General features: G+C 40.8%; 1 protein-coding gene across 16 annotated transcripts in view; it reads right to left on the minus strand.

The window, feature by feature from the left end:
* The window catches only part of tnika (TRAF2 and NCK interacting kinase a), a 63,043-nt gene that overhangs the window by 24,966 nt on the left and 20,893 nt on the right, over nt 1-17,184 (minus strand). For all 16 annotated transcript variants that reach the window (XM_069710638.1, XM_069710637.1, XM_069710636.1 and 13 more), the window contains exons 3-10: nt 7,578-7,634; nt 6,379-6,504; nt 4,638-4,748; nt 2,658-2,748; nt 2,145-2,275; nt 1,998-2,052; nt 1,249-1,327; nt 928-1,103 (exon numbers count right to left, since the gene is read on the minus strand). In XM_069710638.1, the coding sequence (XP_069566739.1) occupies nt 928-1,103; nt 1,249-1,327; nt 1,998-2,052; nt 2,145-2,275; nt 2,658-2,748; nt 4,638-4,748; nt 6,379-6,504; nt 7,578-7,634 (826 nt within the window). The remainder of the gene's footprint in view (nt 1-927; nt 1,104-1,248; nt 1,328-1,997; nt 2,053-2,144; nt 2,276-2,657; nt 2,749-4,637; nt 4,749-6,378; nt 6,505-7,577; nt 7,635-17,184) is intronic.

Raw genomic sequence — 17,184 nt, forward strand, 5'->3', positions numbered from 1 at the left:
GTTTGTGTGCGTGAGAAATCCCTTCAGTCAAACACTTGAATACCTGCTGAACTTTAAATATGAATCCAAACCAAACATTACATATTGCTGCTTCACGTTAAAAACACAGCAAGATGAAGCTACCAACTCCTCACTGTGAAATATACGAGCCACAAACTGCACTTGCTTTCAAACAGTAACCGGCGGTGTCCCCAAATAAAACAGCTGAAAACTAAAACATTAAGCATTATACCATAAACTGAAAATAATTTTGGTCCTATTGGTTTTAGACTGGAGTTTTAATGTGAAAAAAATCCTAAGAAACAATTCAAATAAGAAGCAGTACATCACTACAAATACTGTAAACATGACTTTCTTCCTAATTTCTGCCTGGTGACATAGTTTGACTGACTAGAAAAGAAAAAAAATGGCAAAAAAAGGCAAAAAAAAAAATCTGCCATGGGTCAACTATTTCAGATTGCATTCTCCTCTTCTGCTAGCTATGTGGTACTGTTGTAAAAATTTCCATTGAAAAGGGAAACAGCAACAATAACCTCCAGGTTATCTTACACGCTGAAACGCACAAAATTACAAGTTTTGATATAGATTTGGATCATGCAATAAGACAGGCCTGCCGACTTCTTTTTAGTCATTTGTGGAGACATTTTAATGCCGTGGCTCGGCTCCCTACATGCAAAAGTTCCACCAAAACAAGTTATTCATGACACTATTTGACCACCAATTAAAGAAATCCGAACGAGGCCTCTATTGCAGAATGCTATATGGATGCAGCCAGATCATTCTCCAGGGCAGTGGTGATAGTTTTGGCTATGCGAGACTAGTTGCCATACATCAAGCATAACTACTTACTGAAACGGTCCACCTGTCAGCTGTGTAAAACTATGTGTGCATCTGTATTTAGATCCTACAACACAGGTTCTCCCTCACCCCTCTCTCCTCTCTTCTTCTTGGTGCGGTCGATGTGGTCCTTCAGCTGGATGCGGATTTGCCTCTCGTTGGGCAGGTCTCTGATGAACGGGTGTTTGAGGAGCTGCTCGGTGCTGGGTCTCTGGCTGTGGCTCTTCACCAGACAGCTCTCTATGAACGACTGGAACTTCTTTGACCTGAAAACAAAAGACAAATACAACAGAAAGGCAATTAAAAAAACTTGCTGTAGTGTAATTCTTCAGGACTCATTTCCCTGCTTTTGATAGTCATGTTCTGAAGTATCTGCATATATGGAATGTAATTACTAGGATACACACTCACCACTTCTTAGACTTGAGTCTGGGGGCGGGGTTGCGTGGAATGAGGAAGAGAGCTCTCATTGGGTGCATGTCGCAAAGCGCTAAAGAGTCAAACAAGGGAGAGTTAGAGTGAAGTTAGCCCTCATCTGAACTGGTTGGAGACCCCTGACATTAACACACAAACACTCAAGTGCCTCCCTTTCAAAAGAATGTGTTTATCCAACTGCAAGTGGGCAATTTTTATCTATCGTTATATCATTTGATTATTTCGGTAATTCATCTTTAAAAGATGATTTCCTGACTCAGTTTGGTCAGCATATGCTAAGTGACTGGCACACTAATTAATGTAATCAAGGCTTACCGAGTCCACATTCATTTGTTCAACTTTGACAAACAAAATGGATGTCCTTTCTGATTACTGCGATCATTTATTGACTGGAGCTTGCGCAGACTCTCAGCACAAGTTGTTTTTTTTGTCAGAACTAAAATTAATTGGTGGGCGGAAACAAACTCTGTCACCCATAATGATAACAACTGTGTGCAAGCACCTTTAGGAATAAGATCATGAATAAAAGACCAAACAGTGGGCGGCAGCCCAGCAAACTGACAACCAATTTTATATCCTCTCCTTTGCATTCATTAAAATTATAGCTTAAGATGAGTTGTAGCAGCCTGAAGTGAAAAATGATCTGCCTCCTGATAAGTGATCTGCTGTGGTAGCTCTAAGACATGATGTGTAACAGAGGCGCAGGTTATTGACTCGGTACGTACGTGGCGCTCCTTCAGCCATCTCTATTGCTGTGATTCCAAGTGACCATAAATCACTCTGCAATGAAAGAAACATAAATAATCAGGGTGAGTGAAAAAAGTGTGAGGGGTGTATATCTACAGAGTGAAAGAAGGAGGCTGTGAAATTACCTTGAAATCATACGTGGCTTCAGGGTTCTCGTCACAGGCAATAACCTCTGGTGCCATCCAATATGGAGTCCCAATAAATGTGTTCCTCCTTCCTACTGTTCTGTCCAACTGGGCCGAAACACCGAAGTCCACTGCACAGCAAATACACAAACACGCACGCACAAAACCAGTGGGCTTTAATTAATTCTGTAAGGGAGTCGTTAAACAGAAAGGAATTACCTAACCTGCAATAGCTCAGCCAATTTATAAATACACACAAACACACTTTATAATCCCCTCTTCACCGGGCTTTAGGGGAAGAGGGGGAGAGAGAGAGTCCCTCCTTCAGCACTCTGCACCATGACCAGTGGCAGAGCTACAAAGAGATGAGTAGGCTGGTATTCAGCATAAAAGAAGAAGGAAAAGCCAAACACACACACACACACACCTCTGAGCCATCTGAAACTTTATACCTCCTACTGTCCTCCCAATCCTAAAGCCAGTTTGTCAAGTGGGGTTATATGACAGACTGACCTAGTTTGACCTCTGCGTTCTCTGTCAGCAGGACGTTCTGTCCCTTGATGTCTCTGTGGATGACCTTGTGCTGATGGAGATGAGTCAGACCCTGCAGACAATGACAGAGACATGCCGTGAAGGAAAGTCACCGCAGCAAAGAACCAAAATAGTGATTATTATAATAACATAAGGAGCTCATTTGCAAAGGGAAGTCTCCTTGAGCTGGAGTTGCTGCTGAAGGGTTGCTGACCTTGACCTCTGACCTCTTTGTGCATTGGTGACAAGCAAAAAGACTCCTGACAGGTACAAATGTTTCCTGTAACTGCAGCTGCAGAGGTAGTTGTTGCAGAAGATCTTACTTCCTATTAAAGCCTGACTATAACTGTGTTATTGGTTTACCAGGAAATTTAACGAGCCAACTATTATATATACACATAAAAAATAAATATTTAAAATTGTGATATTAGGCATGTTCTCTGTCATTCAAATACAATTTGGAAATTAAATACATGAGATGTTTCTTAATGCTTGTGTAATTAAATGCACACGTACTGTTTGGTTCATTAAATCCAGCGAAATGCAGTAATGCATACAGTTCCATAATTATTTAAATTTCTTATTGACAGAAAAGCAACTTCATTAACGAGTAGAACACGAAGAAATGTAAAGCAGCCGGGAGACACAGAGACACTTTTTTTTTTTTTTTTAAGAAGAGAAAGAGGGAATAAGGAAGGAGAAACTGGAGAAAATGACAGAAATATAGAATAAAGATGTGAAGGGATGGAGGCAGAGGCAGCAGAGAGAGACGAAACAGTAGGCACAGAATGATGCGAGAAATAAAATGTGGATGAAAAGAAATTGTTGTTGCCAAAGTTCAGAGCAACACAGTGTGTAGCTGACAAGAAGCAGTGATATTGCTGCCCTATGTTTGAGGCCGTAGCCCTCAGCACCCAAAACGCACCACAACAGATAGCAGAGTTAAGACGTGGGAGGATGTGTACAATTTCCCAGGAAGATTCAAAGCACGGCTTTACATCAGTCCATAACAGGGACATAATGGACCTCGTGCAACTTGTGATTGCTATCAGGTCTGTGCCAATAACATGACACACATTTATTTTGAAGAAGTGGAAACACTTGACATCAAGGAAGCAAGTGTATTGTTGTCCTTTAGAAAGTGCTCATGATTGTTGTGGTATCAATAGTTTTAATTGAATGATCTTTTTCCTTGTTAAAATATTAAGAATATATCTTGCATACAATGAGTACTATCCTATTTTCTACCGACGTAACAGCTGAATGAAACTTTATTTGACCTGTCTACAGGTTTACTCTGCTGCTGTGTCAGTCTTTAATGAATACTCTGCAGCGGGGTTTCTTGAACACCAAAAAAAGTAAATAAAAAAGGTTTAGTAATTAGTAGTAGATCCAGAAATTCAAAATAAAAGTTATTCATGTGCTGAAACTGAAGCTTCGCCGCGACTTCTGGTTTACCAGCAGCCACTGACAACAATAATTGGGTTTTGTTAACACTAGGGATTGAATCATTGTTATATTTTCCTGTTAGGGGTGGGAGGAATATAAATGCATAAATTTTTCAGGTGCCTGCAACATTTATGACATTTATGAGCTTTTATGATAGTGTTGGTCAGGATTTCTTATTGCTGCAATAAAAAAAAAAAAGGACTAAAATAAGATGAACAGACAAAAACGTTTTACTTTACTTTTTTTATTTCACCAGATAAAACATAGTTTACTTTCGGAGACATAATTTTCAGCTGAAAGAATCGCTTTCGCTAAAGATTTGACAAGTATTATGATAATATCGTGTGATGGGGACCCGATTTATCTTTATCTGATTCTTGTTCATTGCTGATGCTGTATCTATGGACATTTTGTTTAATCATAAATCAATTGTAGATTTTTTTTTTTTTTTCCCCCTTTTGTTTGGGTTTAATTGAAGTTTAAGGTCTGACTTGTTGCTAGAAGACTACTCACCCTGAGAATCTCTCTGCAGATGTAAGCGGTCCACTCCTCTTTCAGAGAGTTGCCCTTGGTGTTCTTGATCAAGTCGGTCACTGAGCCAGCTCCACAGAACTCCATGACCAGCTACAAACACACACACACACACACACACACACACACACACACACACACACACACACACACACACACACACACACACACACACACACACACACACACACACACACACACACACACACACACACACACACACACACACACACACACACACACACACAAAGTGGATTATCAAATGCTCTGTTGAAGGGAGAGACCTGGTCTACAACAGAAAGTCTTGTAAAGCAACCTCCTGTGATAACAAAATGAACAAACAGTACTACTTGTTAATTTATGTACGCAGTAATCCTTCCAGGTTGTACTACAAGATGTGCCAAGATTAAGTTAATAAAGATGCATCGGTAGGGGCATATACCGCAGTAAAAATGTTTTATTGGCTACATTTCATGTATGTTTGGCTGATGCTGCAACTGTCAAATGTTTGGCTTGAAAAGTGACAAGTTTACAAAGTTATCGAAATCAATAGCTGCGGGATAATTTTGGATTGATTGACAAACTGATGAATGGACTGATCGTTGGAGTTCTATCTGAAAATAGTAACAACATTATCAGCCTCAAAAATCCACTAACAGTCTCTACAACGCAATATATCCTGGAGTCTCTTCGACACATTAATTTTTATGGACCAGCACTGATGCATGTGCACAGAATAGAAAGTGAATCATCCTTCAGCATGATTATATGCATTACAAACACGCAGACCACACAGATTACTTAAACTACAAGCACAAAGGGACTCAAGAGGGTCATGAGATCACATGAATGAATCAAGTCTGTCTCTCTTGACCCAAACACTCCGCGGCCATCCCTTTCCCTCTCAGCATTACACCCGTGGAGATTGGTGGGCAAAAGTTCAGCTGGTCAGTTCTGGCTCTGCTTCAAGCTCCCACCCCCATCACTCTGGATTTAAGGGGAATGAGGAAGTTGGCAAGTAAAAGCCAAACTGCTCTCATCCAGGCTGTGCAAGTGTCCTCAGACACACAAAGACAAACGAAAAACACACTCATACGTATAAATGTAAAAGCCCACTAACATACAGTTACGCTCACTAACACACTCGGGGAAAACCAGCCGCTGTTGAGTCAGGGAGAATTATGCAGGCAGTAGATTTGGCTGCTGTGTGTGTGTGTGTGTGTGTGTGTGTGTGTGTGTGTGTGTGTGTGTGTGTGTGTGTGTGTGTGTGTGTGTGTGTGTGTGTGTGTGTGTGTGTGTGTGTGTGTGTGTGTGTGTGTGTGTGTATGCATATGTTTGTGTGTGTGTCCTCCCATTGTTGTGTGATGAATGCTGCAGGATCAGTGAAGAGAGAGCTCCCTTCGATCGCGTTAACACATGATTTATTGCAGCGCCAGCCAGCCACACACCAAATCAGATCCTCTATATCTTTCACACACTCACATTAAGTACATATACATATTTCAGTGCACATAGAGCCATAGTCACTGCATGTATGCATGCATGCACGCACTCCATACTCTGCAATGTAAAGGTGAAAAATGGTAAATCACTTCTTTTTTTTGTTTTGTTCTGCTGTTTTCCTCTAAAAGACTAAAGGCTTCTTGTCTCTCTGTGACAACACACACAAATATAAAAATACAGAAGAAAAAAAACATGCACAAACACACAAATAATGCCTTACCCAAAGCTGGTCATCTATGCCAGGAGGGTTTTTCTTGACGAAAGCTCCATAGTAGGTGGCGATGTTCCGGTGGTGGCTGTACTTCTTCAGCATGTTAATTTCTGCTTTAATCTCCTCTTCCTCATCCTGGCGCACACACACACACACACACACACGAACAGACGAATCAACAGGCATCAGATCAGACCGCGACCTCTATTTGCGACCCCTCAAAGATCTTAATGGGATGTTGACAGAGCAAAAGGAACTTAGTTGTTCTGGTGTTGAGGGATTTGTATTATGAATCCATTTAAATTCTGAAAAGTGTTGTTGCAGAGCACACAGCTGGACCCCAAATTATCCACAATAACAGCATTACTTTTTAATTACTTTACGGGGTTATTCCCACAAAGGCAAAAGCAGTTGTTTTAAAGAAGTTGTTGTGGTGGCAGCTGATTACTTCCAAATGTTAAATTCCTTATTTAAATGTCAGAAAATTGTGCCATGATTAATTCAATTTAGTGTTCAGTGGTGAAAAAAACAAAGACATTTGTTTTAGTCAGCTGATGTTTTTTTTACAGTAGCGGCTCATTAAATTAGCAACATTGTATTTGCCCTTCATTTAATTTTCATCAGTAATTAATGCAGTTGATACTTTTTATTGTATTTATGTAGACTTATTCACATACTGCCTTCATATGGTTTCATTTATGTGTTCAAGCTTTGTTCATTACATCCGCTCGTATACTTATTTGCTCATTCAGTCATCTTATTGCATCTTGCCCCCATGTTCATTTCCTTATTTATTGACTCATTCATTCATGCTCCTATTGGTTCATTCATTTATAGTTCCTTGGCTGCTTAATTCCTGCAGCCCTTCATTGTTTTGCTGGCAGCTGAGTGCTGACAGCGAGGCGTAGGGTGAGAGGATCGCTAAATATAGCTGAGATTCCCTCCTGCTATACAGACACGCCAGAGACTACACTGCTGTCCTAATACCTCCAGCTAATATTACCATGGCAATAGGCCTGTCCTCATTTCCTCTCTGCAACATCACACACACACACACACACACACACACACACCAGCACTGACTCATCGCTCATAATTAGATGACACGGTCGACGGTGGTATAATCACTTGAGATGATTTTCTGTGCATGGCTTCGTGGGTGTGAGTGTGAGCGCATGCCAGAGTGCGCGTATATGCGTGCGCCTTACCCCGGTGACATCCATGACCTTGATGGCTGCCAGCTGCCCGGTCTTAACATGGCGACCCTGGTGAAAGGAAGGAAGGAGAGGCACGGACGGAGAGACGAGGGGACAAAATGAGAGAGCGAGGAGGAAGGTAAGAAAGAAGAAAGAGGAGAGGAGAAATGTCAATGTCCATTTAACAGTTTATAGTTTTAAGAAAATACAACATATTTACATAATTGTCAGTCATCACAGTGCATTTGAAAATTTGGATCAAAAAGCAAATATAATACATTCTCATGACGGATTGCTTTTACATAGTTTATAAGTAACTGAGCAGTAATCTGTCGAAATGTAAACATAAGACAATCCCATCACCAAAACTCATAACATGAAGAAATCTGCTTTATCTCTCCTTTAGTATTTTGGGGTGTTTAATGCCTTTATTATTGATTGATAGTGAAGCAATCGGGGGGAAATGTAAGAGGAAAGGTGGGAAAACGATATGCCACAATCATCCCTGCTTCAAGTCCAGTCAGGGATGCTGCACTTCATGATCAGCATCTTCCTCCAGCGGCCCCCCAGTTGACAGCTCTGTTTTAATGACTCGCAACAGACAACTGTTTTCTGATCATGTTTGAGATTTATTTACATCAGTGAAAGCCCATTTGAGTGCGCCTGAGGAATCGCATAAGCGCTGGAAGAGAAACAAAGACAGATAGCAATCCGTCGACCAGACTGTTGTGTAATATCAAGGCTAGGCAGGTGCATGGGGGAGCGATAGGAGGTGAGGAAGCAGGATATTGGAAGCTCAGGGGCAAATGGAAGGCCCAAATGGTTCGTTTGCAATGGAGCATCTGTGGCTGTGATTAACTAATGAAGCTAACAGGGCTGGAGATGCTAAAACCACTGGCAGCTATTACTTCCACCTGTCTGGACTCAACTGATTAGCATGTTACAGTCTGAGCAGAACAGCTTAGCAGCAGCAGCACAAACATGCAAATACACACACACCAAAACAGGGAGAGGACTGTTTTCTTGGTGGAATTGTTATAAACCAGATGGCATTAAGGGCCTGGCACTAAAGCATCTCCTGAGGGCTTTCATTGAAAGGCTGCTCTGATAACCGAGTGCCAGAGCCAAAAGTTGGCTAAAAGTTGGTAGTTTCATTGCTTTGCAGTTCATTCACAGGAGTGATTTTACACTAACAGAACAGTCTGTGCACCATTACTCATCCTCATTGCTTTACATTGCGTTTTTATGTTGTTTTAAGGGATCTGTTGCACCCAAGGGCTCGCCAAAGCCCAGCTTCCCTGATGAATGGCGTGCGAGTCCGTGGATGTTGTTCAATATATACACTTATTACATTTGAAATAATGTGGCCAGTGAAGCTCTGCCTTGTTCCTTTACAGCCATGTTTTACAAGGTAGTTACAAGTGGTTGGTGGTCATTGAAATGATTTAGTTAAATTTGTATAACTCATTCATGTTTAAGGCTTGAGGTTGAATTCCAATCATTCAATCTTATATTTGAAGATTATTCCCTTATCCTTTGGTTACTGCTTCAAAAGGCAGTTGTTTTAGTTTCAGGAAGAAATCATTTTCTTGGAGCTAAAAATTAGGAACAAATGTATCCTAGTAAATTTGTTTGGTTCCCACAAGATCACCGGCAATATGTTAACATCAGCTGAGGTCCCTGAATGAGGGGATTTTAATGGCACGATTTAAATTTCTCATTAAACAGCTCCCGTGGCACTAAAAAAAAAAGCACTTTCAAACTTGCTGATTTATTGCTAAAAGAAAGTCAGTGCTTTAATATGATAATTCATTGTGTCAATCCTGCACCGCACAATACCGACTAAGCACTGCTGGATGGTTGAACACTGTGATCTCTTTCCTCTTTCTCTCTGCTCACACACACTCTCATAAGGAAAAAAAAAAAAACAGTCCAGATACTGTGAAAGTTAAAGAGCTGGAAAGATTGACCAGGGATTTCTCATTAGGATCAGACTGCCCCAATTCCACAGGCACAAGGACTGGCTTTGTTGAAGACTAACAAAGGAATTACAGCCACTTACAAACCACAGAGTTACACACACACTTACAGACAGACACACACAGAAAATACAAAAAGAGCTCCCTTTTTTTTTTTTTTTCCTTCTTCTTTTTTTTTTTTACTACTCAGACAGAAGAACTCTTGCAAACACCCACACATGTGCACACAAAGACGTGGAGAGAGAATGATTGAGGGAGTTAAAGAGTGACTGAGAGAGCGAACGTGTCAAAGAGATATTGGACACGGATATCATCAGAGCTGGATAAAGATTCATTACTCTGAGCCACCTGACAACCTCCCTCTCTCCATCTCTCCGTCCCTTCTGGAGCAGTAATGTCATCCAGCCATATTAAATGACCAAGTGAAAGGAATTACCACAGTGTTCATCTTCATCTCTTGCTCCGTCCTTGTTCATTTGTTTGCAAATTCAAAAATGGAATGGGGCTGGACTAAAATATGACTTCCAAAGCAGTTAAGAGGATAATGTGTGGAACAATAACAGCTAAACAATTCAGAAAATGATAAGTTCTCAAACCGTCTGTCAATTCAGCGTTCATCACTGACATGTCATCAAGCAAAATGTAAAATATTTGCTGATTCCAGCCACACAAATGCAGATTTCTCTGTTTCTTGTCATTGCATATCAATTTGATTTTTGGACTGTTGCACAAGCAGTTTGATGTTAGTGAGATAGATCTTACACCTGCTGCCAAGCGGTGCCAAGCCCAACATATTTCTCTTTGCTAGTTTCAGACAGGCGCAGCACCCACATCCATGTGAGCATCCATATGTGTTTTGGTCTTAAAAATGAGGTGTGGTCAGGCGCATTAATGTTATCTTGCGGCAGCAGAAAGCGACTGAATGATTGACCAACCAAAACTCATTGGAGCAGTATTTTACTCTTATAGGCGTATTTTAAGGGTGCATTTAGATAGTAAGTTAATATTACACCTAAATATACACACAACTAATTAAAAATAAAAAGATTTCATTGTGAAAGATTATTTTTGTGTACATCAACCTGCTCAACCTGAGCAGATGTGTTTCCTCTGTAGAGACGTTTTCTTTCCTATCACTTGGCAACAACACAATTAAAATCGGCAAAGGTGCAAATACGCCTGGCACACCTGGCGATTCCAGGGTGATGGATTTATTTCATGTTGCACGCAAAAACACACCCATGACTAATTCACAGACTCGTTGAACCATTGCCCTTACTTCATGCTAAAATTTTCTAAGGTCTAAAAAGAATGTGGACACACCTATGCACTTGCACAATGAGACCGAGAGCGTGTGCTTAGTCCAATATCCTATCTCTGGGAACTTCATGGCGGCAAATTCAAGTAATATCACAATATTATTATAGACAAAAATAAATGCTATCTTGCCAAGAATTTGATGAGAAGATTAATAACACTGTTATACCTGTGCAGCAAAGTCAGCCTAGTGTAGCGTAACAACTTGAAGGGTGGAAACCAGTTAGCTTAACTTTTGGCATTAAAAAAATATGCCGATAGTAGCACTTGTAAAGATCAATAATCAACACAATTTATCCATCAACCAAGCAAGTCTGCTCTGGTTGCTTAAGAACCTCATTGGCAGGAATTGCTGTCAGCTGTTGTTTACCAAAAGTAGCATGTAGCCCCATGTAAAACTGTATTGTTTTCAATTTCGGTTTGTGTACAGATTAAACAAACTTTTTAATTAATGAGCATTAGATGTGTTATAGACAGATCCAGCTGTTTCTCCCTGCTTGCAGTTTTTACACTGAGCTAAGAAAATCACCTCTTGGTTCTGGCTGGCCCACGATTAATGCACAGACACGAGTGTGGTATCGATCTTCTCATCAAACTCTCAGCTCGAAAGCAAATTTCCCAAAATGTTAAACTATTCCCTTAATCAAAAATGAAAATAATTGGTAGCTAAAGCCTGGATAATCATAAATCATGGAGAAAAAAAAGGATTTCACACAGTATTACAATGATGCCGTCAGCCTTCCTTCTCTCTCTCTCTCTCTCACAGGGATGGCCCACTCTCGCTCTGATCCGTCCCATTCAGAACGAGGAGCATTGAGCCTCACAGGCTTGTTCATCCCTTCCTCCACTCATTTGTTGACTGCTTTGCCTCTCTGACCTAGATCTGCAGTTTCTCCCTCTCTCTCTCTCCCTCCGTTATCCCTCGGATTCTCTCTCTCATTATCTAACCCTCTTAACTTCTCACAATCTCCTCTTTATGCCTTTCATTATTTCTCCCTTCCTCCCTCTAAATGTATCGCTTACTTTTCTCTCTCCCCGTCCCTCATATTTTACTGTTCCCGTCTCTCATGCCTCGCAGCTCAGCCCATTGGCCTGTGAAAAGCAGGTCCTACATGAACATGACTGAGCTGAACGCTAATACCAACAAAACAGCATTCAGCTTTGAGCTCGACAAGCAAATATGACACGAACAGAGGACTCCATGCAACCCTTTCACTTTGGCTCTGCTAATGCATGTACAGCCTTCTGCAAACCACAATGCACTGACGTGGGCCTGAGTGTCTGCGCGAAGCAAAACAAACTCGCACACTGTATGCCTCTGCACATAAATACTCTTATCCAATATGCTGAAACAGTCACTATACTGAGAATCTTGGGCATTAACTTTTATTTAAAATTGGATAGTAGCATATCTTCATGTGTCCAAACCAGCATTTTTTTTTTCCTTCTTTAATCCTGTGGAGGTATTGTGACCATATGATAGCAAAACATCTGTCACACACACACACACACACACACACACACACACACACACACACACACACACACACACACACACACACACACACACACACACACACACACACACACACACACACACACACACACACACACACACACACACGAAGAGGTGTGATGCCGGCCAGGTGTGTTTGAGCGATAACAGGCCGAATTGACTATGTTTGTTGCGCTTGGATGGCCATGCTGTGATGGAGACGGAAAACTGATCTCCAATCAGCCTTCAGGCGGCCACATCATGAAGAAGTTATTACTCGGCATCATCCCCGCAGGTCAGTGTTTGTTAAACAAACAAAAATACTGTATAAAAAAAAATACTGTATAAGCAGGAAATTCTAAATGTAGAAGGCTTTTTTTATGATGGATCCCCAACACAGAATACGAGTATGCTTTTGTGCTCATTTGGTATCAATGTTTAAGAAAATCTGGGGTACGTTTGTCATTTTAGAGGACAGTGAGATGTGTACTGGTTGTTTATTTCTTTAACACATTAAACTACACTTGTCTTCCGTCATTTGCTGAGCTGTTCATTTGTCAATTTTTTTGTGTGTGTGATGTTTCGAAGATCACCGATTAGATTTTACATAAATTAGAGGCAATGAGGTTCTGTTTACTCCTACATTTTGTGATGACTGGTCCAATCATGCTGTGATTTCTTGCCAAAACACAGAAAGTGGAAAATATCAACACCTTGAAATAGAGGATTTTGTAAGGTCACAACTACCAGCTGTTATTCATTGAGTATGGCTGCAAACAAGGAGGATTTTTCGATTGATCAATTTTGCCCTTAACTGAGTAATCATTTGGTTTATAAGATGTTATAAAATATTTAAAAAATGTCAAACAGAACAAGCAGCAGCCCAAGATTGCATCATCAAATTGCTTGTTTTGTCAGAATCCTGAACCAAAGATATTCAATGTGTTATCACATTACACAAATACAAGCTGGACTACCTTTCTGTTAACTGGTTAATCATTTACCCAGTAAATGTCATAAAAATAATATAAAATGCAAAGATCAAACAAGTTTCCACTGACCAAAGTGACATCTAACAGTTGCTTGTTTTGTCAGAAACCCCAAATTTTATATTATTTGGGATTTTCTGTCAGTCATTTCAGGACAAGTAAAAAGACTCATGTGTTCTCCAAACATAAAATCAGATTATTCTAATGTCTTTCAACTACGTTACTTTACAAAACTAACAAGTCTGGAACAAATACGATGTTCAATCAGGACCTTTTTCAGCTTGTCCATTAATTTTGCATCTATTGTGTGTTGTTGAGTATGATCCTTTTTTGATTCTGATAACCACTCATTATGTTGTCTATATAGTGTGGATGTAGAGATACAAGACTGATTTTAGGTCATCTCATCTGGTGCCATCTCATCTCTCAACCTTCTCTTTCCAATTGCAGCAGGAGGGAGGCACCAGACTGACAAACGTATTACAGTAATTATCATGGACACATAATTATGATTAATTGCACCTGCCAAGTGAAGTTAAAACGTAAAGCGCTTACAGCCTATGGAGAAAGAAAAAAAAAAAACCTGATATGATGTGCATGTGTGTGTCTTGGGATGAAGAAAAGGAGGTCGTTTGTGATGATTCCTTTCACCGGTTTGTTTTTTTTGCCGCTATATGGAGCTGAATGTTGAGGGAAGCAAACATTCAGGATCACCGCAGGCTGCAGAGGGAAACGTTCCTTCATCATTCTCAGCTTGCAGCTTCAGTCAGGAGAGACAGACCTGCTAACCACTGCCTTAATACAACCTGCTGGTGAATATCATGATACCCAAGGTGTGTGCGTGTGTGTGTGAAAAAGAAATGCTTCTACAGCGTGTGTGTATTTTGTTTGTTTGTGTGCGCGTCCATGCCCTTGCCAAGTCAATTACACAGTCACCCCCCCCCACCCCCCTCCTCCAGACACATTTACTATGCAGGACACTTCCTGTTGTAGCCTAGCAACAGTCTTGGCTGGCCAGAGTACAGTGGGCACGATACTTAAATTTACACACACACACACACACACACACACACACACACACACACACACACACACACACACACACACACACACACACACACACACACACACACACACACACACACACACACACACACACACACACACACACACACACACACACAAAGTGTAAGAGGAGGAAGAGGACAGGGAGTAAGTAACTATTGTTCTTATACGTGAGTGTTATTAAGAAGAAAAGGTGGGATGAGGAATGGGGGGAGGGAGAGAGACGAGGAAGAATTGATTGAGAAATGAGAGTGGACGAGCAGAGTGGTTCAGTGAGAGTGCTGACTTTCTGTCGATATGTGGCCAAGCTGCAAGGTCACAGACAGCCATCCAAATTTTTACTTTGAAATGACTTTGAGAGTGAGCTTTGTAAAAGAAAAACTGATCCTTAATTGATTTTAAGCCTATCCTTTATGTGAACCAAAATTCAAACACTTGTTGGGTGGTTCTGCAGGTTTTAGCCCATTAACTACAAAACCTCATTACTTCAGAGTATTGTTAAAAGTCGACCATAAGTAAGATTGATTTCCCACTTTCCAGAAAGCCATTGAATTTCATTCATTTCAGAAAGATTAAACTCCAACTTGGAGAATTGACAAGAAACATTAATCTCAAGGAGAAACAAAGACTTGATTTTACACAGGAAAAGCCATATTATTGAGTTTAGCTATTGTTTAGATCACCATCTTGTGACTGAATTGATTGTGAGACCACCTGTGCTGAACAGTTTCCTGAGGGCAAACCCTGCCAGGCCTGTTGATGTTGGATTCTGTGACATCTGACATTTCAGACATGGCTGCCAAAATAGGAATCTTTTAATCAAAGCAACAACCAAACTCAGATAATTGTTTCCACAGTGCCGTGTTTGTTTTTCATTTATTTTATGTATAATTTTGGGGTTATTTATTTTGACTTTGCCTACTTATTGCAATGCTTTTCATCAGCCACTAAAATAATGCAAATGAACACATATTATCTGTAGTTAATGCACTACAACAAGACATTGAACTTTACGTCAGACATTTTGCCAGTAAAAAAGAGAAAAGTCAAATTATTCTGCAACTCGAAAAAAAAGTCTATTTTCAAAGGCACGATAATGGTTCTACATCCTGCATCTGTCTTCATGTCCTTGCATGCGAAACATACAGGAAGACAAAAGCAGACATATATGCTACAGCATATAAATGGAAGCTAAAGTAGGAACAGATTGCCAGACTGTGTTGCCAACTCTTTGTAAAAAGGAAATGGGTCACACCATAATCCTAATCTGTGCCTTCATGGTAATCCACACAAACATACACAGACATCAGGAACTAAGTGAATGTAGTCTAAGCATTGTGTCCCGGCATAGGACCTGTCGGCATGGTAACAGCATCACGGGGGGAAAAGTGGGTTATGAGATGGGCCTCTGGGCTTTCACCCTACACATTTTTCTTTCTGTCAGTTCTGTCTCTGACAGACAGGTCCTGGAGGGAGACCGCCGTCAGTCTCACACACACACACACACACACACACACACACACACACACGCTCCACACTGAAGTTGGACTGTGTCAGGGTTGAAGGATTTTAGACAAGCAAGTGTTTCACTGTGTGCCTTCATATCAACACCCACTGGTTCTCGTCTGAAGGCTTACAATCCCGGTCCGATCGGCAGAAGGTGCCGGAGCTGTGATGCAGAATAAAAGCTACTTTTGGCTAACAAACATTACAAACACCGTTCTGCTGGAAAGAGCCCAAAGAAATACAGAGGGCAATACTCCTAAACACACCTCATTGCAGTTCAAACACCTGCAATCAATCCGCATTCACACGTGCTCACACACACACACACACACACACACACACACACACACACACACACACACACACACACACACACACACACACACACACACACACACACACACACACACACACACACACACACACACACACACACAGTTGTGCAATCAGTGAGGCAGTAAATAAAAGTGACAAAGGCCTCCATTCCAATCTACTACTGCACGACCGAGAAAATATAGAAGCACCCTGAGGCTGCTCTTACACTCACGCATGAGAAAGGAAGAGAGGAGAGAGACGGATTGAGACAGGAAGAGATTTAAAAGGAGAGAGGATGTAACAAGAGCCAGTGAGGATGAGGGAAACGTATACAAGCAGATCATTTGTGGAAGAAGGTAGTAAAGAAAAAGAGAGGCGGAGGTTAGTGAAAGAAAGAAAGAAGAACGATGAGCAGATGAAAGATGAGCGCAATGATCTGTAGAATAGTCTAGAGGGCATTAATTGATGGGTGGGGTGGTGGGCTGCCGGGAGGAGAGGCTGAATTTTGCATCAGAGTGTTGATTCCACTCTGAATGAACCGGTATTATCAGCTAAATCCTATTGAAACAATAATCTATCAGCAGTCTGAAATATAGCCACTCATTAACCTGTCGGCTCGCTGTACAAGCAGCTAATTAACAAGCCAGGGTAAACACAAATGTGAAAGGAACAGACTAATACGGGTTCAGGGAAAGGATTTGGAGTGCTAAATAGTCGCACTAAATGCAGTTTAAATTGCGAAAAACACAAACAAATACACCCAAATGTAATCATAAGCAAATTTGATCAGTGGTACTACCCATGCTGGTTTTATCATCACATCAAGAGAAATACAATTTTGTTTAACGTATGCAAAGAGGATCTTTGAGTGTGTGAGTGTGTGTAAGGTCAGAAAATAGTAAAAAGTCTGTCCTCATCGTAATACATCCGTTAACGTGATGGAGCAATATCGA

The sequence above is a fragment of the Brachyistius frenatus genome, unplaced genomic scaffold (assembly GCF_029030835.1).
Source record: "Brachyistius frenatus isolate BFR_SWC_R1_liver_20210118 unplaced genomic scaffold, ASM2903083v1 Contig_93, whole genome shotgun sequence".
Taxonomy (NCBI): domain Eukaryota; kingdom Metazoa; phylum Chordata; class Actinopteri; family Embiotocidae; genus Brachyistius; species Brachyistius frenatus.